Source organism: Musa acuminata, chromosome BXJ1-11, assembly GCF_036884655.1.
Source record: "Musa acuminata AAA Group cultivar baxijiao chromosome BXJ1-11, Cavendish_Baxijiao_AAA, whole genome shotgun sequence".
Taxonomy (NCBI): domain Eukaryota; kingdom Viridiplantae; phylum Streptophyta; class Magnoliopsida; order Zingiberales; family Musaceae; genus Musa; species Musa acuminata.
The window spans coordinates 2,860,910-2,885,612 of record NC_088337.1 but is presented as its reverse complement, the minus strand read 5'-3'; the positions used below and the strand labels follow the sequence as shown (position 1 = coordinate 2,885,612).

The window sequence follows — 24,703 nt, the reverse complement described above, 5'->3', positions numbered from 1 at the left end:
TGATTATGTGCTGTGTTTCCTCTTGTATGCATGCTTTTGGGATGTTTTCCCATTAGCCTTTTTACAGAATTAAAAAAAGTATGAAATTAAAATTAGTGTCATTCACAACATTCATGCATCTACAAGGAGTCCAACACAGGATGGAACGAACGTCATAATGTTTAAACACTTGTGCCGAAGCAAAGAACCGACAAAACTGCATGGTCATCAAGGCCGCAGACATGAAGAATCTCCAAACTAATGAGGAATATGACTCATTACAGAATTAAGAAAAAGTATGAAATTAAAATTAGTGTCATTCACAAGGAGTCTGAAATTTAACTGAATCAACAGTCCAACACAGGATGGAATGAACGTCATAATGTTTCAACACTTGTGCCGAAGCAAAGAACCAACAAAACTGCATGGTCATTCTATCTCCAAACTGGTTCTTAATATCCTCGAGATAAAGCAAATTTAGCTAGAAACCACTGAAACCAACTAATGAGGAATATGACTCATTCTCATCACTTACTTTCATCTTCCTTTCATCTCCCTTTCTTGGTACCCTATTCCTAACTTCTTGAGAGGGACCAGAATCTAGACCAGTCATTTCATATAATTTAGATCTTCCAGTTTTTGCCTCATCAATAGCACCTTCCCAACATATTTCAGTAAGAACTTCCAGTGCTCTTTCTATCTTGTCCTCTGGTACGTGATTTTCATTCTGCAGCAGAACAAGATACACCTGATCAGCTGCAGCCTTGCGTATCTGAAAGTTAACAAACAAGACAAATACTATCAGTCCCGATGATGATTATCAAAAACTATAAAAATAATCAAAACTTGAGCAATCAATCCCGATGAGGATTAAATGAAAAATAGAAGCTGATGTACTTTACTATACCTTTGGGTACCTATGGCCAAGGAAAAATAGAAGCTGAGACAGTGCTTTGGAATTGATTGGTTCTGTAACTGAAGCGACATATCCAAGTATTGAAAGGCCTGCAAATAACTTAGCAAAATCCTTTGATGCCCTCAGCTCAACTGAGAGAGACTGCAGGAGACCACTGTAGAACTCCTGAGTATGATCCTATATTTACCATGACCAATTAAAGTTAAACCTATGGAAAGCTAAACATCCCAGAGAACATTTCAACAAAATTCTAAAGAAAAATTTCCCATCCAAAGAAAAATATATTGGTTTCAACAATTATCTCAACTGGCACTTTTATTATTTATTAAAGTTTCATCTCTTTAAGCTGATCCGTTCTTAAATGTAAAATCCAATAACACTAGAGATGTATTTTTATTTGTTTTGATGCAACTTTACACTTGCCAATGGTTTCTGTGGATAAATTTGTCTGATTTTCAGACACAATGAGATTCTAGCAAATTAGACTATTTACCTAAGAAGAATGATGTTGCCATTGCAAAGTCTAAGTGGGGAAATGCCCCTACTAGCTTGGTATACCCTTGAAGCTAAGACTCAAGTTCTAAATGCCCCTACTGGGAGACCAGAATCTTCTTAGGTACTGGTCTATCAAGTATAGAAATCTAGAATTCGAGATCATATACTGGTCTTTATAATCTATTGTATCAATATGGTACTGCTGCCAAATCATCTAGTCTGATATTGGTCTATGCTTGTAGTGGTAATTACCGGTGCATACCAGATATGTCAAAATAGTTGTTATACAATCGTGAAGTTAACATCAGGTTAGTTATAAATCAAGTACAAGCAATTTGTATAAACTGATGTGTAAAGTAGGTAATTGGGCTTAGCAACAAATTAATCTAATTAAGACCCAATCAAATGTGGGTAAGTATTTAAAATATGAAACATAATCACCTTTCTAAGACAGAAGTTAGAAGAGAAACATGTATTTATAAGATAGAAAATTTAAAAGAAAATAAACTAAAGATTCTATGGCAGCACTAACAATAAAATAAAATAAAATATGAAAAATTACCTGAAAATTGAAAGTCAAATGGCCTAATAAGGTTGTATAGCAGATGTTCCATGTTAATTCTTCTAAAACAGTATATAAATATCACAAATAAAATACCCTGAAAAAATTTACAAAAACTAAACATTGAGAAAAACAAGTATAGTTTGCAGTGTGAACTTACCTCCATATTCAAGAATACCTTTTTGCTAAAAAGAATCTCAATTGTCTGTAACCAAAAAAGGGAAGTGTTGGAAACATAAAAATATAAAACTATCATAATGATCAAGGCTAAAAAGCACCCAAACAAAGCACAATATTATAAGTCTATTTAGGTCCAAGATGCAACATATTATTATTTCCATTTATTATATAGTTGAAAAGAAACAATTGACAAATGTTAATTTTCCTTCAATGCAGGGTCTCCATACAGTGCATTAAACATTTATGCAAACCTACATATCCTATGATCCTATGAGAAAGGTCATAAAATGGAACAAGCATAAAAATAATATCAATTCAAAAACACATACAATGTTGCTCAGAGACAGGCAGATAATCACAATGTGTGGGAGGAACTGAGGAAGAACAATCATAAAGTTCTATGCCAGTAATATTGACACCACAAATGGATAAAGGTAAGGTGCAAGATGATGATGTCTACAAAGCTAGAAGTCCCTGAACAGTTAAATCTACAATGCTTAAGACTCAAAACATGTTAGCTGAACAGTCAAATATTTAATGCCTTGAAATATTTAAGCTTGAAGCTATGAAGAGAGACAAAAGCCTTGAAATTTTTAATTGGCAAATTGTTACAAGATATAGTATCCTACACAACAAAAATGTCTATTAAACAAAATGAATGCAAAGTCACCAATAGTGTAACATAAGTATTGCAGTGAGAACAAAAGAAAAAAATTCCCTAAAGAAAACATATGTTGCACATTTGTTAGACCAAATATGAGCAAGGACATCAAAAGAACTCTACAATCAGATAAAATGAGACTAAAACCACAGGTTTAGTTTTACATGCCACTAAAGTTTTTAAAGCTGAAGTGCATACTCAGTGCATGAGGCTCCCGCCAATACGGGTCCCAAGACATCATTAATAATTTATTCACTACCAGGAAATCAAACCTAAGTTGAAGTTCACATATTTTGCTGTGTTAGGGTAAAAAACACAATGCTTATTTTTGTATGGATTAGTTGATCAATTATATTTTATATAACCTGATGCCAAAATGTACCTCAGCCATTGTAAAGAAAAATAAGCTTGCTTTTGTAATGTTGCAATATATGATATCAGTTGAATCTTTAGACATGATTTGACCATATACTCACATACCTTGAATGCTGGTGTAACAACCCTGTCACATTTCTGATACTGTTGGAGAATCCAAAGAAAATCAGTACTCAACATACATTCTCTGACATTCCTCTCTTCATTTATATCACCTTCTGAAACTTGAAGATACTCAAGCAAAGCTGTTACTGAGGCTTTGCTCAGGGACTCCTGCAACCCACCAGTAGAGATTACCAGCCCGGAAAGCACATATCTGCTATAGCTGCTTATCCGAAGAAGCTGCACCAACCGTGGATAAGATACAGGAGGGACCTGGTAGAATTGAAAACAAATGTAAGGACTTCATATATCTGGAATAGGAAAAAAAGGTAATCATCTAAACCCTACAAAATTAAGAAAAATCACTACTAGCAAAGCATCCATTTAAATGTCACAGGTGTGAATAAGATAGATCCAATAAAACTTTATAATACAATAAAAAATAGATTTGATGGCACTTAGTTTGAGTAGCGATGTGAGTGACGTGACCCTCAACACAGCTTAGTTTGAGCAGTGACCTCAGATGGTGAGAACACTTAAGCATGTTATTTCAAGACGATAAAAAAAATAGGAAGATACATCTTACACTTTAACACCAATCGTTGTATTATTAAAACATGCAACAAATACAAAAAGAAAATAATCTAAAGAGATAAATGGCAGCCAATAGCTGCCCTTTTGACCAGTAAAAAAATGTTGCCTGTGTACTGTAACCAAGCAGACAAAGCATACATGATGAACACAAATGTTTCTATGGCAACAGTCAAAAGATGTTCACCGAAGGAGCTGAGCTGTAAAAGTGATATTCATGGGAAAACAACTAAATGAAAGTGAACATGTTTAAAAACTAGGCAGCAGATGTTAATGTTCTAATATGTCAACTAAAGCACTCCATGTTAAAGATTCTACTCAAAGCTGAACTCTTAGAAATGAGTTTCTCCATAAATTTTTTTATGAAAAGCAGAGTCCTATCTTTTGACAGAGAAAAGGTGTAGTTTCTTAACAATAACTCATGCTAATATAGTGTAGCTAGAAAATAGATCTGATCAATTTAAAAGTTACACAGGACAGAATTCTAGACAAGTCAAAAAAATAAATTATATATTGTCTATGCTAGATCTTATTAATTAGAAAAGAGTAACTCTGAGTGTTTTATTTGTCAAATATTAAGACCCGCTGTAGTACTCAAATAGTCCGATAAGCTAAATAATGAGCCTAGACAAAGTGGATAAGGAAATATAGACACAATAATCAATAATTAAAAAACACTGAAGCTTAGACATTCTGGACCAAAACAAACTTACAGTCCACTTTAGATCTGGATCATTTGGAATAATATGTTCTAGTATTTTCCTATGTGATATAAATGGAATAAAGTACTCTTGGTTGTATAAAATCCTCTGCAAAGTCTTGGCAGCAATATCTCTTATTTTATCTATTTTTTCGACAGCTTGTTTTGCAATGCCTCCTACTAAGTCAGTGACAATTTTTGCATCAATAAGCCGGAAGCTAAAGTCAGCTGCTAGAAAATCAGAATCACATGGCTCAAACTGGTGCTCAGTGACAAGTGATCTGTTAGACCCAATACTGTCTTTCTTGCAAATGATGTACATGCACCTCTCAAGAGCATCCATAGCAGCTTCACGCACCCAAGAACCAACATCACCTCTGTTATCAACAGCATAGTCATTGAGAGCTTCAAATAGTGTTTGCATCACTTCGTTCTTGATAAATAAATATAAGGATGACAATTCTTCATTGAAGTTATCATCAAAGGAAGAACTAGTTAGCGTTTCACAGACTGCAATTAACCCACGGACAGCATTTACACGTGCTTCAGCATCTGGATCATCAGGTTTATGCTGCATACAGAAGAAATTCATGAATCAATAGTACTACTGAGAAGATTCCAACAACTACATTATTTTTGAGACATTACCTTAATTGAACAAGAGCTACAAAGCTTTGTTATGATACTTCTCCATTTTCGCACCAAGAATTCGTAAGGTAAGATCCCAAGAGCCAATGCTGCACCTCTTCTTGCAGCTACATTAGGATCATCTAGGAGTTCAAGGTACTTTATGGTAATCTCATTGGCAACTTTATCTCCCAATGTAACAAGATAAGCAGGAACAAAGTTCTTTAATGCATCAACAGCAGAATTCTGGAACAAAAATTAACATCCAGACCATAAGAGGTCATATGACTACAAGAAAGATAGATACACTATTACAAATGGAAGAATTAAAAGTCACATACCCTAAAAATATCAATGATAATTGCTTATACTAGTGGGTTCCAATCACAATTATTCCCAGTATATGAAAATTTAGGAAAGCACAGCCAGAGAAGTTCCAGGCAAAGGAATTTTACCTGTATCTGAGCATTGGGGTGCTTTAAATTCTCATTTAGAGTATCAAGTAAAGTCCTTTTTGTCTTCTCATTTAAGGGCATTTCAGAGAGAGAAAGACACTGGATGAATCTTGAAACAGCAGAACGCATGATCTCTCCTCCCTTTCCCCGATAAAGGCGTGCCTTCTCAATTGCAGGGACAACACCAGATAAAGATTTTTGCTTTTCTATACAACAAAATGGAATATATATAACTACAAAAACAAGAAATGGCTCCAAGATAACTTCTCTCAATTCTGATTGAAAGAATGAAATGTGGAAAACATAAATGGAACATAAGCATAAAAATTGAATACTTGCTAAATGTGCTAACAGATCAAATTATAAATAAAAAAATTTATGAGAATGAAAAAGGGTAGTCTCATATGGTTCTGATGATCAGATACACAAATCAACAAAAATGATTAAAGTCTTGAAATACCTAAACAGATAGCCATTGAGAAAAGCAATGCATTATGACAAGAAATCAGGGGGTTGACAGGCGCACCTCATGGAAATAGTTGCAGTAGAAGGTCGCTTGGTTCATGACAGTGATTGCTTATACATATCTTGTTAGAAGGTAGATTAATAGTAAGAGATTTAATAATTTTCATTCATTAGGATACAAAGCCTCATCTGATTCAGGACATGATTTCTCAAATACATGAGTGAAAAGAACAAGGAAAATATGATGCTATCAATGTACAGTACATTATTCAGAAATCAAACATCCTGTTAAGCCCCTCAAAATCAACTCTTAGGATTCTTCTGATTATGGCATCAGATGTGGTTAAAGTTAGCCAGAAGCCCCAGATGAGGCATTTGCTAATGTGGTGGATCAGAATAACTCCATAAATCCAACCATTCTCTTTGACCTTAACTAGTCCAAAAAGACTCACTTTTTACCTTCATGTATAAAGATTCACCAATGCTTCATATGATTAGCCTACACCTCACTATATTAAGATATGTAGCAACTACCCCAAAGCAACTTTTCTATATGATCTGAAGTTCTGAACAACATTTGAACATAGCAAGCTCATGTAGCAAGCTCGTGTAACTGTAGCAATAAAAAAAGAAACATTACAGTGAAAAATAGTGTATCAAAAGGAATATCCAACTTGCATTTAGAGACTAATATATAAATAGTTTGAAGCTCCAAATGTGCAGGTACCTACCAGCAGGAAAAACAAAGCCATTCTGATGCAAAGTTAAAAGAAGCTCCCCAGCAGCCAATGTAGCACCATGACGTGTGCACAAGTCGGATGATAATGTGCTTGGAATTAATTTTCCTAGAACATAATCTGCAAAATAATTGGGATCATATTTTGCAAGGGCCGAAAATGCCTCTGCGGTCAGTTCTCTCAGGCTCTTGTCCTAGAGAAAAAGTAAAAGATGTGGAAAGTTAACAATGATATTAGTAATTTAATTCTGATAAAGAAACAAATCCTAAGAACATCTATTATGTGGCCTATGCATGGCATTCAGCAAAGTGACAATGTTTATATAATTCAAAGCTTTGAAGAGATTGTTATCAGATAATAAAATATTCATCATCTCAAAAAGATGCAAAGCAAATAATCATTTACTGACATTATTCAAAATGTTTCTGGTGCTAGATAATTAAAACATCAATAAACAATATACCAAAATTAACTGGGGGAATTCCAACATAAATGAATGCAATCTTTTACATACCATGTATGTATGTATTATATATGGTAATGAATTACCACAAAAATGAAAATCATAGAAATAAGCAAAAAAAATGATTAGATATCAGTAATATATAATGTGATGCACATGGACAAAAGGCTTACAATAAAAGATACAGAAAATCAGAAAGCTGGCGAGACATTGCTTTGGACGCAAGAAACAAAAATAAGGAAGAAGATTCAAATAGTTGTGAAAAGATAATAAAAAATGTTAGGAACTTTTGTAGCACATTGAAAATGGTGACAGAGATAAACAAATTTGCATGAAATTTGTGAGTTAAGTGGATCAAGCTTATTGATCGTACAACCATAGAGTGAATGAACAAATATAATATTGATCTTGAAAATCAGTCTCAACACATGTAAAAGTGAAACATTTGCTATACAGGTGATCAAAAAGCAAAAAAAGAGAACAGAGAGATCCACAGATGGCCTTTACTAATTAATAAAGCAAATAAAATATTGTTCCTTGAGTATCTTAGTTTTTGAAAAAGCGTATATATCAACTGTCTATTTGATCAAGGAAAAGTATGACAGCAGTTTGCAAGGATAAGCTGAAAGTGTCATTGATCATGCACAATTGGTTGATATTAAGGCTTAGTCTTGAGCCCATGGTATGTGGTACAGAATGGTACCGCCCGGTATGGGCGGTACGTACCGGTCCGACGGCATATCGGTACACGGACCATCCGGTACCGCAACAGTTCTATAGTACTATACTGTAGCAGTGCTGCAGTGTTACAGTGCTACAATAACGAAGAAAATATATAAAATTGTTCGGTACGCCCCGGTGTACCGCTCGATATGCTCTGGTATACTGCTCAGTATGCCGGTACTGTACCGTACCATACCGAGCCAACCTCGAAACACCGGTACGGTACGGTATTGCATACCTTGCTTGAGGCATTACTTATTGGCATTAGTTATGAATGTGCTCAAAGGGCATGGTAAGTTCCATAGCATACATTATCAGCCGTAGCACTGTCTTCTCCTATAGCAGTATAGGATAAAGAGAATCAATACAAAATATCTGAAGTTAAGTTAACAATCAAGATCTGAAATCTTGGTCTGATACTGGTTTCAATACCTTCTTAAGAGTAGTATAATGCTGGTATACCAGGTGGTGTACTGCCTTGTAGCGGTTCATATCACTATACAATATAAATTATAAAGATAAATACTGACTATTACCGAGTTACATGGTCTAATACCGGTCCTTGGTCGAACCAATGATACCAGTCGGTGTATTGATCTAATTGGTATTTGAAACATTGACTTCAATAAGTAAGCTGAGCATGTAAAAAAAAAAGTAAGCTGAGAATAAAGCTGGGGTGAGCCTTAGCGGCTGTATCAAATACCATATGGGTATGGTATGGAAGGTATAGGTATGGTCATCTGAACCTACAAAGCTTACTGGAACTAAGAAGCAGATGCATCAAGGCTCTACTGTCACATGGTCTACATACCTCACCAAGCTTGGCTGCAGAAATCATGGGTTCTAGGATAGCAAAAAACTAACATCCGTGAAGATTTGAGAGCTGATGTATTCAAGCAATGGTTTCCGAGTTGTCAGAACAAGAAGATAAGCTTTTTACCCGGCATTTTATTGTACCATGAAAGAGAAAAAGACTGTACTTCTCAGAGTCAATAGCATGGTACTTAAATAAGAGGTAGATATGGTCAGCTGTTTAATCAAACAGTCCTCAGGAAAGAAAAAGTTGCACAAGCCACAAACCAACCATCCTACACGAATAAAAAATGTTAGGGATTAAGAAACATGTCCATATTAGTTTAGTAATGGTGAGGATGTTACATGGAAGCTTTTGCAGGAGAATATTATGAATAGTTGTATTGTGATCAGTCAAAGACATCCACAACAAAGTAGAAGATGAAATATAATTGACTAAAATGGTTTCTGCATGCCCACTAAAACATAAGCACACTATATAGAATTATAAAATAAGAAAAATAATAAGAATTAGTAAAAGCAGTAAAGAGGGCAGAATGGCCCTGAGACAATCAGAGGCTGTCTCTTAAATGAACAGATTAATACTGATGGCAAACAAAGGCTTGTAATTGTTTTAATATCTGCAAACAAATGGATGTAAATTGCTTGATCCAGTATCATGAAGTACAATTTCAGATTTTTTCTCAGTTTATGATATCCTGAAGATAAAAAAAAGATTTCTTGATTGTGACTAACATATGCAGTAAACTTAAGAAGGAATTGATATTTATCACACATACCTTGAGAGAGAAATGGAAAATTATCATCACAAAATAAGAACTAGAATGAGTTTAACCTAGGTAAAAAAAAAATACCCAGTGATTTATTTTGCCGCAAAGTAACTCCTCCACAAAAGAATAGAGATAGTCTCTATTTTGAGCTATTGAGGTAGCAACATGAAGATAAGAATTTGCTCGTGAGGCAAGAGAGAAATAATCTGCTTTATTGACGATGTCAATGCCATGTGGAAAATTTCCCTGTCTTCCTACATTCTCCTGAAAGGCAGCCGAAGCTGCTCTTCTACAGTTGACCTACCACATAAAAATAGCTTATTATGCTACAAAAAGACCAAGAAATTTTTTTTAAAGATACAAAAAATATCATGTTAACAAATTAAATGAATTCTAACGACACAGAAGAGTATATGCTAACCTCTCGGTCGTAACAAGCAACCGTTAGAAGATGTGGAGCAAGTTGCTCCAGAGTATCTTTCATATCTCTGTCGGAGTAAGCTCTGCCAAAAGCCCAACATACATATGCAGCAGCATCGCGGACATGAGACCCAATACTATGAGGACCTCTCCTTACATCATAATGCAAAGCCTGAAAATAGATGTATTCCCAGCAAATGCTTCCTGAGTCGGTTACTTAACAGACAACAAACTATCCAGATTGAAAGGCTATCTGTTATGAAGTACTTGATATATGTGATTCAAAAGAAAGGACTACTTAATCCTTCAGCAAAGAATGAGAAATAAGGATACTGGGAGATTATGTCATCAAACTGATTGTTATTAAATTAACTTAAGAGTTGAAATATTAAGTAACATCAGAATACACAAAGGAACAAATACGTCTCTTTATCTCTTTATGGAGAGCTGGATATTTACTCGTCTTTCTGATTTGGCAGAAGAAGAAGCAGAGCAAAGATAAAGATTGTTTCTGTCTAGCAATCAATCTGACACAGAAATATGGTATATAGAGCAAGCCAAGAATTGACATTTGTTGTAAATTTCACAAGATTATAAATTTGCAATTAAAAGTAGTACTTCATGAAATCTTGATTCTTTGTTCTCAATTTTGTAAACATGTAGGTCGGCAAAAAGCCCACAACTACGCTGTTCAAAGGTCAACGGAATTAACCTGAGCAATGATATAACCACAACCAGAAACTAGGCGAACCATTTTCAAGGTTTAAAGCATAAAATCAAGAGTAATATGAGCCATACGGTTGCGACAAAAAATTATTTAATATCAAATGCATAACCATTCTCCACATAAAAATGAAGTCTAGAAAATACAGTAGAACCTGATGTATAGTGATTCAGGAAACTTCAACTTCCAGTTAGTTATAGAGATAGTACTCTAGTCCTTTACTCCTTCCTGTATCTTGCCAACTATAATGGAGGCAGACTGGACATTATCAAGTTGTACATATACAAACATCAACACATACATTTGATTCAGGAAACTTCAACTTCCAGTTAATTATAGAGTTTTAGTACTAATCTAGTCCTTTACTCTTTCCTGTATCTTGCCGATTGTAATAGAGGCAGAGTGGCCATTGTCAAGTTGTACATATACAAACATCAACATGTAGATTTATGTATATTATTAAAACCCTATTCTCAATCTCTTCTCCAAGGTTCACTGTACCGTGGCATACCGCCCGGTATGGGTGATACATAACGGTTTGTCGGTATGCCCACCGTAATATATGTTGGTACATTGGTACAGTTCAGTATGTATCATACCTATGCCTGGTCAATACACTGGTATGGACTGGCAAGATGAACCATGCCCTCCTCTATTATCCTCTTCCTCCTCTACCACAGTACACCACATGGAATCAGTGTGACTTCCCTATTGCAGCATAAACAGGATCCTTGCACCAGCAACATCTCAGGCTTTCCATGGATGACTATTGATAGTGGCAACCATAGGTACCTCTATGCCAAATGCAAGCCTACACCAGCTCATATTCTTTCAGATTTTCAGGCACAAGCAAAGGAACATTTTAATTAGGTTGCCTACACCGAACCCAACCATGATCAAACAATTTCTGGACTAGGATCACATTAGTAGATAAAATTACATAATATATGCAATTAGATCATTGATCTTATGGATTGCACACCACCAAGATTCTTGAGACCAGGTAAAATGGGTCTTGATGCATGAGAAATAGTTTACAGATCATATTGTATCTGATATATATCATACATACAATAAACAAGCCAACTCCAAGGAGGATAAAATTGTAAACTTCAGAACCAAGGAACAGGCTTAGCAGGCATGTGACTATAATAGCTAAAGAGCAAATTCAGTTGCACACATATTAACAGTATGTGACTATGTTCTTCTATCCCAATAGAAAATATAGAAGAAGATACCAGTTATTCATTCACAATAGATTAGATGAACTCATGCGGTGAATAAGAATTGGATAGTGTCAATATTTCTTTTAAGTGTGTGTTAGCCAGCAACATCTCTGACATGAAGATGAGAAAAATCAGCAAAGTCCACTACAGAATAGCTCATCTGCAGCTGAAATCAAGATTTCCATTAGTTGTTACCTTCACAATTACAGGAACTACTTTCGGAAGGCTAACAGGCAGTAGCAACCCTCTACGTGCCAGCTCTGCCAAAGCTAAGCAGCCTCCATGCCATGAACCATCTCCCTAGAAAGCTAGTCAATCAGATGCCTGAACTTCCTTAAACAAGACACAGAAAAACACTCAAGCTAAAGATGATCTTCATAAAAGGACAACCATTTGATGACCTAAGTAGAAGATTTTTTTAGCAAGAGAAACAGATATTATTTGAGATACCAACCTCGCCAGGTGAAAATAACTCCAACACTGAAGACAATACATCTTCAGCAAAGGCAGATGTCAAACGTGCAGTTATGCGACCAACACCTTTTGCAGCTGACCACCGCACAACTGTATCCTGCATTTATGAACAGAATTGTGCTGATAGCAAGAAAAGGGCTATGAATGGAAACATAACTTAATCAGTAAAGGTATCCTACAGAAAATAAGGGACAACAATGGATTAATTAGGTCCAACTATTCAGTTAGTTGATAGGTGAATGATTTTCAGTAAGGAAAGTGGCACATCAGTATATCATGAACCATATGTACCGAGTCTCGCAGGCTAGACAATAACAACTCAAGTATCTCTTCTACAGTTTCTGGAACATCCATTTCCTCGTCTTCTACTAAATCTGAATAATCTGTATCATTGGAACAATTAGCATGTTGACCAAAGTTATTGCCATAAGCTTCCCCAGAATTTTTCACTAAAAGGTTTTCTCCTAATGAGCTGCTTTTTCCCTGGATGAAGAAACAAGTAGATTAGGTCAAGGAAGCTACATAAACAGGAATAATTCCTCAACCTAGAATTTAGAAATGGAACATGAACTTAAATCTATCAAGTCTGAATGTGTAGAGAAGGAATGTAAATTACACAAAAACTTCTAGAAGAAAAAAAATGCCATGAAAGGTGTTCCTCCACAAGAGGGCAAGAACACTAAAAGACAGTTTCAGTACCAAAATTCTCCAGAAGTGAACAAATGCACATAATTACATCCATGACCATAATACTGGACGAACAACGTAAGCTTAAGAGCAAACTATATGATATGATGAATATCTGATTTATAACAGGTCACAAAAAGATCAATCTAAAATCTAAATATGACCTGAACTACTGCTGTACTTATTTCTACTTTCATCAAATAGTTTGATGTGACAGGTCCAACAATTGCACCAATTACTTGGGAGGCTAAGTCAATGATTTTGTACAAAAGTTTCTGAGTCCCAAATAAGCATAGGAGAAAAGGCAACAAAAAGAACAAAAATAAATTGTTCTATTTTCAAGTTTCAACAATATATATAAAAAATTCTGCAAAAGAGGAGCCTAAAATGGTACCAACAATGTTACAAAATAGGAGTCTAGTCAAAACTAACTTTTACAATTCTTTTATCTTTCTATGCTTTTGCCAGAAGGGGCTTGCCTCGTGCATTGAGCCTTTTGTAATTATCACCTTCAACAACTTATTTTCTTTAAGCAAATGAAATGATCAACTATTGGAGTTTTATGACCAAACTTCCAACTTGAGTATTTTATGATTTCTTTGTACTCCATGTATAGAACAATTTGATCTATTAATCATCGTTTGCTTGTATATTTTGCCAAGATGTTTAGGGAGCTTATCTGGCACATTGAATATCAACTAATAGTTCAATCATTTGCTTCCCAGCAATCTGTCTAGTTTGATGCAAAGAGGAGGTACTCAATCTATGATCATGGAGATTCTAAGCGAGGTTAGTGTTGAAAGGATGAAGTAATTTGCAACTTTTCAATCTCATTATCTCAGTCAATAGTCATCCACAAGTCTACTGAGTATGTGTTCCAGTAACAAGATGAAATTCCCAATTGGCACAGATTTGATCACTCAATGTTATGATGAGGTTAACTTAATACTGCAAGCACTTTTAAACACTACATATCCAAAAGCCACTTATTGTGTTCCTACTTCTCCAAATGCTCCACTTCAGCATAGACATGTGGAAAACCTTCTTTTATCACTTGGTTCCTTTTTGAATTGTTTACATCATCATGGTTAAGCTGCATGTCGAAGAAAATGCAATGCCTTATCCTCCATACAATCAAATGTAATATGAAACAAGTCAAACAACTTCTTTTTTTTAATTGATGGTATTACAAATCCCAAAATAACTAAGTCTATTAAAGCTACTGATAGCAAAATACAGTTCCAATCTAGGTAAAACCATAAAATCATCAAGAAACTAAAAAAAAACAATTAAGTCTCTTGATATAGCTAATGGGGAAAAGATCTATTATCCAATGAAAGACCAAGAAATCTGAAGTTGAAGCAAGACAATATGAAAGTACAGATACGCATGGAACATATTTAACAGTTAACCAAAGATGTTCATTGGCAGACCGGATAGCGCCATGATTGTGAACGATGAGGCAAACAAGTAAGCCCAATGCGCTGTGATAATTTGACCAATAACTTCCGAAGCAAAGGACTGCGAGATGAAGTAGTAGACCTCATCAGGAGGGAACAATCCATCCAAGTGGTAGAAATCACACTAAGCAAAACCTTTTTACTGCCGACCTGTATTGTGGAACTCAAAGAAAGAACAGCTACAGCTCTTTAATTCTTGACGTCATTGCATGATCCGAAAAAAGAACAGAACGAAAGTGAACCAACAAATTTAAGTAACTGAACATGTATAGCATAAATCCAATACTCATGTTTGTTATCCTGTTATGTACTAAATACACCCAGTACATATCGGCCTGTTTGGGGCTTAACAGCACATGCACCATTTATACCAATCAAAACACTCTGCTTTCAACCTACCAAGGGGAGACTCACTATGCTCCTGCTAATGTGGGATGAGGAACATCAATGTATGTAGCTTTACCCAACAAGCAAAGAAGTCGATTCTGTGAGTTGAACCTTCAACACCCAAGTCACAAAAGGATTTTATCTATGAATCAACTAATCATTTAAATATTTATGTCTATAATATGTTTTTGGAGGTGTGCTATTTAGGTTTATATCCAATCTTTAAATTTCTCTGCAACCCAAGACACTATCAATTTCCCTTCTTGATAAATTTTTCCACTTGCAGTTATTTTTTATGTCAGTCAATTGTATGTTAGATTTTTGAAAAAACTACAAAGCTTAATCTATTTCTTTACATGTGTTGCACATGAAGAGAACTAGTTTTGACGCTAAAAATGTTGAATAAATAAAAAATCCACAAAAAGTTACTAGGTGAAGACTGATTGTGTACTATAAAAGAGTTTGATGCCACTTTCTGTCACTATCTTTCTTATGCCCATCAAGAAAGAAAGGAAAAGAAAAAGAAGTGTGGAGTTGGAATAGATTAGTACATTAGATCTAGTGCTTAACCTTTGTAAGTAAAGAGCTTGTGTTAACCAGAATATACCATAACCACAGGACAATGTAGTCCAAAGTTCCCATTAACATGGTGTCAGTTCTGTAACAAGTGAAAAATGCATCAATTGATAAATCTAGACTGGGTAGGCATGGATACCATGGAATTCTGCAAAAACATAAATTATTCTAAAGAGTAAACACCACCTAGGAAATCAAAATCCAAAAGCAAATCTTCAGATTTCAGTTTCAAGCATCATGTAAGAAAATTGCAGCATCTTGTTTCAACTTTCAAGAAAAGGAAATCTAAAGAGACATACCTTGAATATAGAGGAAAGGGCTTCAACAAAACCAAGTAGCTTGAAGTGGTCCACAACATCTTCTGTCACAGATAACAGGACTTCATGAGCCCACTCAGTGAATCTGATAGATAATCAAGATTGAGAAGTAAGGGCATAAATCTTGTTGGCATATGACAAGAGAAAAAAGGATCTTTTGGCTTTGAATTGAAAAATACCAAAAAAAAAAAAAAGATCCATTAAGTCCCAAAAAATCAGAAAAACAAATACAAATGCAAACATCAATACTTTAATCAACTCATATATTATATACTGAATTTCTAAACTTTTGGGAAGAGAACTCCAAATAGTGCAAGCAATCAATACATACTAAAATTGTGAGTTTGCATTGTTTACTATCAATATTCACCCGGTGCCAAGCAGCAAGTTCTAAACATTGATAAAATTGTGAATCCATTTTGCGCATCTTATCATCTTGTTATGTCATTAGTAAAAGAATAGAACGAAGACTTCCAATGCTTCATGTTTGTTATCCAATTTCATCAGGTCCTTTTTAATGTTATTCTTCTTTTAGCATCATGGAATCACCTAAATGAAGCCAATCTAACGATTCAAGATTTCAATTTCTGATAGGTGAACTTTCTTTGTACCTATCAGAAGAAATTTCACTTGTGTCCAAAAAGAAGAAATTTCTTTTCTTTGAGGAAGGCTTCATTTACCAACGAAGCTGCATCAATTTAAGTGGTATAACGTGTACACAAACCTGCTAAACGCAATTGTCATGTCTGGACGAGTTAAAAGCCTCGCAAGCAACAGTCCAGCCATCCTACGCATAGGACCAGCACTCGAAAGATAATCCTTGGAAATCTCCAATATTCTCATGACCAACGGTGAAGGCTCGGATCCACACATATTATCTATATTCACGGCGCTTGTGTCCACCGACAAGATATCAAAAGGGATTAAAACAAGTATATATAGCCAGAGGAGAACAACGCACTTGGTCTCCATCTCGCCAGTGCTTTCCTGCCGCAGTGATGTCGCTGACGTAGTTTGGTGACACATTTCAAGAAGATCGACCGCCAGTTCAAGATCCGAAACCTGGTGCGGGAAGAACTTAACGACACTCTTGTAACCGCATACAGTAACGAGCGAGTATATAATTATACACAAGGGCTTGATGATTTCGAGGGCTTCATCCGAGGAATCCCTGAGCTGCATGGCTTTGGAGCGAACAATCGACATTAGAGGCGTAATTATACTTTCCAGGTAGGGTTCTAGCAATTGACCCTGTTCTTGATACTTGTCCATCTGAGAAATCAAATGAAGAGAGAAGAGATTTCGATCAACACCAAATCGTCCATTAACTAATATCGGACAAAGATTCACCAAATCCTTTCAAGATCAGGGCCGATTCTTGAATCAAGAAGCAAGATCTCGTGCGGGAGGAGGAGGAGCTTACAATGGACCGGATCTTGCGGACATCTGTGGGCGAGGAGACGCCGCCACCGGCGACGATGCGGTCGAGAAGGGACTTGACGAGCTCCCATTCCTGGAGGAAGTAGCGGAGGAGGACCGCCTCTTTGGAGCCGTGCTCGTCGTCTTCTTTGGGGTCCAAATCCACCGCGTCGGCGACGGAGGCAGCGACAGCGGTCTCGGCAGAGTCGGCCATGGGCGATCAAGAAGTGGGTGGGCGAGTTCGCCTCGTCTCGATACTGGCGGTTGAGAACCCTCGCGGCCCATATAATTGAATCTTGATTTCTTTTTCCCCTTTTTGTTTTGCATAAATGGCTGTCTCATAATTATTTTAAATGCTGGCGAGTTCATTTATAAAAATATTAAATGTTAACTAAGTTGTTATATATTGATATTCTAAATATACAAAATAATTGATTTAGGGGAGTATAAAGGGTATGCATGGGCCAGAGTTGGGCCGGCTCTGGCCTCTAGCTAGTTGGGTCAGAGGCCGAACCAGATGAGCCGACTTCTTTAGGCCTGTTTCCAGCCCAACTACTGTGGCTTAATGTCAACGGAACGAACCTTGGCCCACGAAGACAAGCATCGGAAGCCCATCGGTTCGCCTTCGGGCCTGCGGCTGCCGAACATTCCAGAACCAGGAAGAACGCCCTTCCCACGACTTCATAAGCCCCTTTTGTTCTCGGTCTCATCCCTCCGCCTTCGATATTCAATAGGCACATCGGGAGCCGCCACTCTCTTCGTTCCCCCCTCCATGGCCGAGGACGCGAAAGCCAAGGGCAACGCGGCCTTCGCCGCCGGCCGCTTCGACGAAGCTGTCCGTCACTTCTCTGAGGCCATCGACCTCGCCCCCGCCAACCACGTCCTCTACTCCAACCGCTCCGCCGCCTACGCCTCCCTCCAGCGCTACGATGCCGCCCTCGCCGACGCCCGCAAGACCGTCGAGCTCAAGCCTGATTGGGCCAAGGGCTACGGCCGCCTCGGAGCGGCCCACCTCGGTCTCAGCGACGCCGAGCAGGCTGTCGCCGCCTACGAGAAGGGCCTCGAGCTCGATCCCGCCAACCAGGCGCTCAAGGCCGGTCTCGCTGATGCCCGCACTGCCGCCTCTCGTTCTCGGGGTCCCCCGCCGCAAGGAGCTTCTCCTTTCGGCAAGATCTTTCAGGGGCCGGAGTTGTGGGCGAAGCTGACGGCGGATCCGACTACCAGGAGCTACCTGCAACAACCGGATTTTGTCAAGATGATCCAGGACATCCAGAAAAACCCTAACAACATCAACATGTATCTCTCGGATCCGAGGATGATGCAGGTGATTGGGGTTCTTCTCAATGTGAAGATGAGGGCACCCACGGATGAGATGGCGAGTGAATCTCCCGAGTCAGAGCAGGCGAAGCCCCAGCCGGAGCCAGCAAAGAAGGCACCAGAACCGGAGCCGGAGCCGGAGCCCATGGAGGTGGCCGAAGAGGAAACCGGGGCTAAGAGGAGGAAGGCCGAGGCACTGAAGGAGAAGGAATTAGGTAATGCTGCTTACAAGAAAAAAGACTTTGAGACAGCGATTCAGCATTATACTCTAGCAATGGAGCTTGACGATGGGGACATTTCTTACCTCACTAACAGAGCTGCTGTTTACTTGGAGATGGGAAAGGTGATATCTTGGACCTCGTATAAGCTTAATTCAGTTGTTTGTTTACTTTTTCAGAAAATGGTGAAATTGCGGATCTAATTTTATATGCTTTGCAGATTACTTTGTTCTGTTAGATGTTTTTTATCTTGGCACATAAGATTGTGCACAAAATTTGCTGTTGGCACTAGACTTGGTTATTGACTTTTGACATCTGAATATTGAAGTGATTGTTGCTCTGTACTAGCTGCTGATTGAGAGCATGAAAGTTAGAAGCCATGCTTTTATAGACTAAAATAATTTCTGTGCATTGTACTATAGATAAATTGAAACATTTTCTGACTGAATATACACACAGGTCAAAGATTTAAAATTAGTGACTGGTAGATTCATTTCTTTGGTGCAAGTGATTAACTCAAACCTTAATCGACGAGGATGGACGTTCGTACAGTTCAATTTCAGTGGAATAATTATCTTGTATCTAGAAGCATTTGGACCCATATTAAAGCACTCAAGTCTTTTCTTTTTTTTTTACTTAGAGACATTGAAGCATTTATGGTGTTGGTTATCATACTGAATGCTATGGTGTTGGGCTTCATAGAGAATAAACAACAAAACTTAGGAGCTTCATTTTCAAATTCTCAATCATTTTGATGTGTACCATGAAGATGTGCAGTCACCCTACTTTCTACGTTACCAATTTGACATTAGTTGGTTGTGCTTGAGGTTCTGTTTTCAAATGATATGGACATAGGGGTTTGCTGTTGTTGATGTTTTTGGGTTGGCTTCATATGACTCTTTGTGGTTTGTTTTAATCATATGATTTTGCATGGTATATATGGGATGGAAAAGCTTTGGCATCAAAAATTGGTTTCTAGCTTGCTTTGAGTCATTCCTATCATCTTTATGGTAACAACAACGGTGAATATAACATATCTATATGGCTTGTCATTGTTTCCAAACTCCAACTTTCAAAGGTTTATTAGTTGTTTAGAAGGATTACTGGCATTCCTTCTCTTATCATTGTTCCTCTTATATTCTGTGTGCAGTAGTTTAGTTGTACGCCTTAATGTGGTCTAATCAGTTCTACTCCTTCTTGTTGAACGTTTGAGATGACATGCAAGAAATTCAGAAAAGCTTTAGTACTGACTTACAATTTGGCATCCTTCAATCTTATTCTTGAATTGATGAGCACTGTCAATGGTGTCTTTGTAAACAGTGTCAAATATTAGTGCGTTGTCTGGACATTTGTTAGACTGTGTCCTTTTTTCTCCTTTCCATTTCAACTGAGACTTTTCATAATGCATTGAGATGTTTCAAAACCTTAATGTTTCTTATTTCAATTTTGCAGAGTGGTAGACCAACTTGTGTTGTTCTTACATGTAATAAATGCTAACAATTTTATATTGACTTGCAGTACCAAGAATGTATAAAGGATTGTGATAAAGCTGTTGAACGAGGCAGAGAGCTTCATTCCGACTTCAAAATGATTGCAAGAGCATTGACCAGGAAAGGTACTGCACTTGTGAAGCTTGCCAAATGCTCCAAGGACTATGAACCTGCTATTGAGACTTTCCAAAAAGCCCTAACTGAGCACCGTAACCCTGACACTTTGAAAAAGCTCAATGATGCTGAGAGGGCAAAGAAAGAATTAGAGCAACAAGAATACTTTGATCCAAAAATAGCTGATGAGGAACGTGAGAAAGGTATTTGTTTTCCATTCTTTACTTTTTTTATGATTAGCCCTTTTAATAGGTTCTCTGAGAAATACATCTTCTGAGGTTTACTTATGGTGCATTCTTGCTTCTTGATAGTGTGATTATTTTGTTGGTATTAAGTATAAACTATTTACACAGAAACATGCTAAGTTGTCTTACCTTGGTATGTTTTTTGTTTATATTTATATACTTGACCATATTACTTTGTTGCCTTGATCAAGTATTGAATTTGTGATGGTCTCGGAGTTCTTGAAGAATGATTTAGAGGGCAACTTCATCATTCTTTCATCCATTTGAATCTATCTGAAATCTCTTATATGTATTGTTGGTTATCTATGACACATCTTTGAATTCCTTGACTGATCATTGGATAGTTGCCTTATAGTTATTGGAAATGTTCTAATACTTGTCAATTTATTTACATCTGAACTGAAAATGATCAGTCATCCTTACCTAGTCATAAGTAACATACTTTGGTGTAACAAAGTCAACATGGAGTTACAGAATCACAAATAACCTATCTTTATCCATTAATAGAATTGCCTGTCTAAACAAAGTAAGAAATAGTTACATTAGAACTTTTAGGATATCTAAATTTACATTTGTTTTCTGTTATGAAAAGATGCAGTTTTTGTCTGTGTTAGTGTGTTTCTTTGAAAATCTGCCATATATTTGTTGAATTTCCTTCTCCACTTTCACTCTTTTGTGTCCATAAAGAGTCTTTCCATATCTTTCAGTGGCTTTGTTTTCCAGCTTCAAGTAACATTACCCAACCCATGGCTATTGTGACATGGCATATATTCTAATGAAGTTACTCGTTACCTGTGTGGCATTAGGAATGATGCAGATGTTTTCAGTTTATCTTTTACATATAAAAATCATTGGTGACATTTATTTTCCAAAAATGACAGTTACATGGTTAAATGTCTATGCAGGCAATGAGCTTTTCAAGCAGCAAAAGTATCCAGAAGCAGTACAACATTATACTGAAGCTCTAAAGAGGAACCCAAAGGATCCAAAGGTACTTTTTCCTACTCACATTGTTTGCTTGACGATGGGCATAGAAAATAATAAACTTGCATAGTAGTTCGAAGTTAGAAATGCTGATATGCCTTTTTCTTTTAGGCATTTGACATATCTCTATCATCCAGTGAAAATAGCAGCAGCTATTGTATCTTAACATGGCATTATTTAATGTTCGTCTCCCATGTTATGTTAACCATGTCAAGTAGCTTGCAAAGCATGATTTCTCTACTTAATTTAAGTGAAGTATCCTCTCCAAAGTTATTCTACCATGGGTCTCACTTATTGCCTACTAAGCTGGCTTCATGAAGACTGCAATTCTTTGTTTCTGTTTGCATCAATTTGTCCGGCCGATGGAGTTTGCATCAATTTATTGGATTTTGAAAAAAATTCTTGTTTATTTTTAATATATGTTATTCTGATTGACATTTGAAATATGGTACTTCCAAAGGTATACAGCAATAGAGCTGCATGCTACACAAAGCTGGGTGCTTTGCCCGAAGGTCTAAAGGATGCAGAGAAGTGCATCGACCTGGATCCGTCCTTTTCCAAAGGATACACAAGGAAAGGTGCGGTCCAATTTTTCATGAAAGAATATGACAAGGCATTAGAAACATATCAGGAGGGCTTGAAACACGACCCAAACAATCAGGAGTTAATGGATGGTGTCAGGAGGTAACTAAAATGAGAAAGCTTTAATATAGACAACTGGCCCCTTGGAGTTGCTTGATATAATAAATATGTTCTATTTCACTGGATGCAGTTGCATTGAACAGATCAATAAGACAAACAGAGGGGACATTAGTCCAGAGGAGTTAAAAGAGAGACAGGTTAGCATACCATCATCTTCATGTTCGTTACTCTTGGATATTCACTTTTGGAATATATTGTTCACTTTGTTGTTTGTTTTGCAGGCAAAGGCCATGCAGGACCCAGAAATACAAAATATTCTAACAGATCCTGTAATGCGACAGGTATTATTCAGTTAACATTCTTGTATTGTCCAATTTATATTTTTGCTATCTTCTATGACTTCTTAGATTTCTGCAAATTTTGCGACCTTTGGTTACAAATTCTCTGCGAGTGTCCTGTACACGATGATCGTATGTCTTTCCAGGTGTTGATCGACTTCCAAGAGAACCCCAAGGCTGCACAGGAGCACCTCAAGAACCCCCAGGTAATGCACAAGATTCAAAAGCTTGTTAGTGCGGGGATCGTGCAAATGAGATAGAAGGCCAAGCGTCGGGGACGGATGTGTTTGATGTGTTCCCTTTCAGATGGAAAAGTTTGGATGGACCTTTTTGCGTCTGGTATTACTTATGAACATAATACTTGCACTTGATGATGTCTTTCAAGATAATTGTTTCAGTGACCAGACTGTGGTGATTTCTCAATTTATTCGGTTCTATCTCTCTGCGTTTGCTTACCCAACTGAAGAATCAAAGACAGGTGATTGGCAGTAATCGATGATCAATCACCACATAGCTTATTTTTTGCCTATGTTAATGCTAAGACGAGCTGAACCATGATAATGTGGTTGTATATGTCTGAGATTTGAACAGTATAAAGGGGCATAATAGCTTCTGGAAGGACCGTGGATCTCTCCTTCTCTGTCCCACCAAAAGATGCTTGGCGACTATGCTCCCGTGTGATTGACAGGTGTGATTAGTTCTAGAGAATGTGGATCCCTGTCAAAAGTGTTACATTGTCAGGCACAGTCTTCAAGTTATAGGTTGCTGATTTGAAGACTCTTCAACTTTGAACCGCGAGATTCGTCTCCCTCTCTAAATTATATCGGATTATTTGCCCTTCTCCGATGGAGCATCCTAAAGTGCTCGATCGTTTTTATTGGATAGAGCATTCTAAAACATCCAAATATATCTTTCTCCAACGAAACATTTAAAAGTATCCTTTTTCAAGCAAAGCGTCCTAAAATATCTCATACGTATTTCCTTAAGACAAAACATGGAAAAACACATAATGAGCATAACAATCTAAAGTGCTTGATGTGTCCTTTTCGAAATGGCTCTCAATGGTAATCAAGATCTATATCTAAAATAAGAAAAGTACAAGATCTATATCTAAAATAAGAAAAGTACAATTTGAGAAGAAGACAAATGATAGAAAAGAAACATTTGGCCCCAATTAGGAGTATTGGTTTGGCTAGAAAAATACATGCATTCATTACGTCATTAGAAACCATAATAGAAAATATTCTTTGAATCATGAAATATTTGAAAAATATTTTCCCTAGTTGACCCTTAACTATAACAAGTAGTCTACCCATGTTATACTTACTAGATTCTTTCTTTCATTACTCCTTAAAAATATTTAAAAAATTTAATTTGGATGTCTAGGTGAGCTCTCCTCAATCTTCTATTGCAAAAGGGGACATGAAAACTTAGTTTGGCTTCTAACATCTTCACCGCTAACCTAAGGCTTAACCTAGGAGTGATTCTTAAGTTATGCTAAGGTTTGGGATTTTGACTATATCTGATTGTCTTATTAATTTGGCATAAATTATCGGGTCTCTACGTAACATTCTCATTAATAAGTACAATTTGAGAGGAAGACAAATGATAGGAAAAGAAAACATTTTGTTAGGATCGAGAGCACTAAGAGGGGGGGTGAATTAGTGCAGCGGAAATCTTTCAGCGATTAAAAACGAAAGCTGCGTTCGTTCGATAAACACTATGCAAAAGCCGATTCTAAGTTTACTTATTATTAAGTGCAGTTTACGTTTAAACACAGTTAGCGTCTAAACGCAGTTTGCGTCTAAATGCAGATTGCGTCTAAACTCAGATTGCGTCTAAGCGCAGTTTGCGTCTAAGCGCAGATTGCGTCTATGTGCAGTTTGCGTCTAAGCGTAGTTTGCGTCTAAGCGCAGATTGCGTCTAAGCGCAGTTTGCGTCTAAGCGCAGATTGTGTCTATGCGCAGTTTGCGTCTAAGCGCAGTTTGCGTCTAAACACAGTTTGCGTCTAAGCGCAGTTTAAGTAGAAGTATAAAGACAATGTGCTGCTA

General features: G+C 37.0%; 2 protein-coding genes across 3 annotated transcripts; one reads left to right on the top strand and one right to left on the bottom strand.

The window, feature by feature from the left end:
* Positions 1-265: 265 nt before the first annotated feature.
* Positions 266-17,587, bottom strand: LOC135596872 (tubulin-folding cofactor D-like). 2 transcript variants are annotated; one of them, XM_065089096.1, is made up of 17 exons: positions 17,309-17,587; positions 16,610-17,157; positions 15,868-15,970; positions 14,579-14,755; positions 12,750-12,941; positions 12,439-12,555; positions 12,180-12,284; positions 10,036-10,206; positions 9,699-9,914; positions 6,840-7,038; positions 5,644-5,849; positions 5,210-5,434; positions 4,575-5,132; positions 3,274-3,543; positions 2,113-2,157; positions 887-1,072; positions 266-751 (listed from the first exon to the last, which is right to left on the bottom strand). In XM_065089096.1, the coding sequence occupies exons 1-17, from the start codon at positions 17,516-17,518 to the stop codon at positions 461-463; spliced, it is 3,819 nt and encodes a 1,272-aa protein (XP_064945168.1). In that variant the 5' UTR covers positions 17,519-17,587; the 3' UTR covers positions 266-460. The 2 variants fall into 2 exon arrangements, with proteins under 2 accessions (XP_064945168.1, XP_064945169.1); XM_065089097.1 differs by lacking the exon at positions 14,579-14,755.
* A 415-nt stretch (positions 17,588-18,002) lies between these two features.
* On the top strand, positions 18,003-23,075 carry LOC135596871 (hsp70-Hsp90 organizing protein-like). Its single transcript, XM_065089095.1, has 7 exons — positions 18,003-18,964; positions 20,358-20,646; positions 21,594-21,679; positions 22,133-22,356; positions 22,445-22,511; positions 22,596-22,655; positions 22,799-23,075. Exons 1-7 carry the CDS (start codon positions 18,077-18,079, stop codon positions 22,910-22,912), a joined length of 1,728 nt encoding a protein of 575 aa, XP_064945167.1. The 5' UTR covers positions 18,003-18,076; the 3' UTR covers positions 22,913-23,075.
* The last annotated feature ends 1,628 nt before the right edge of the window (positions 23,076-24,703 follow it).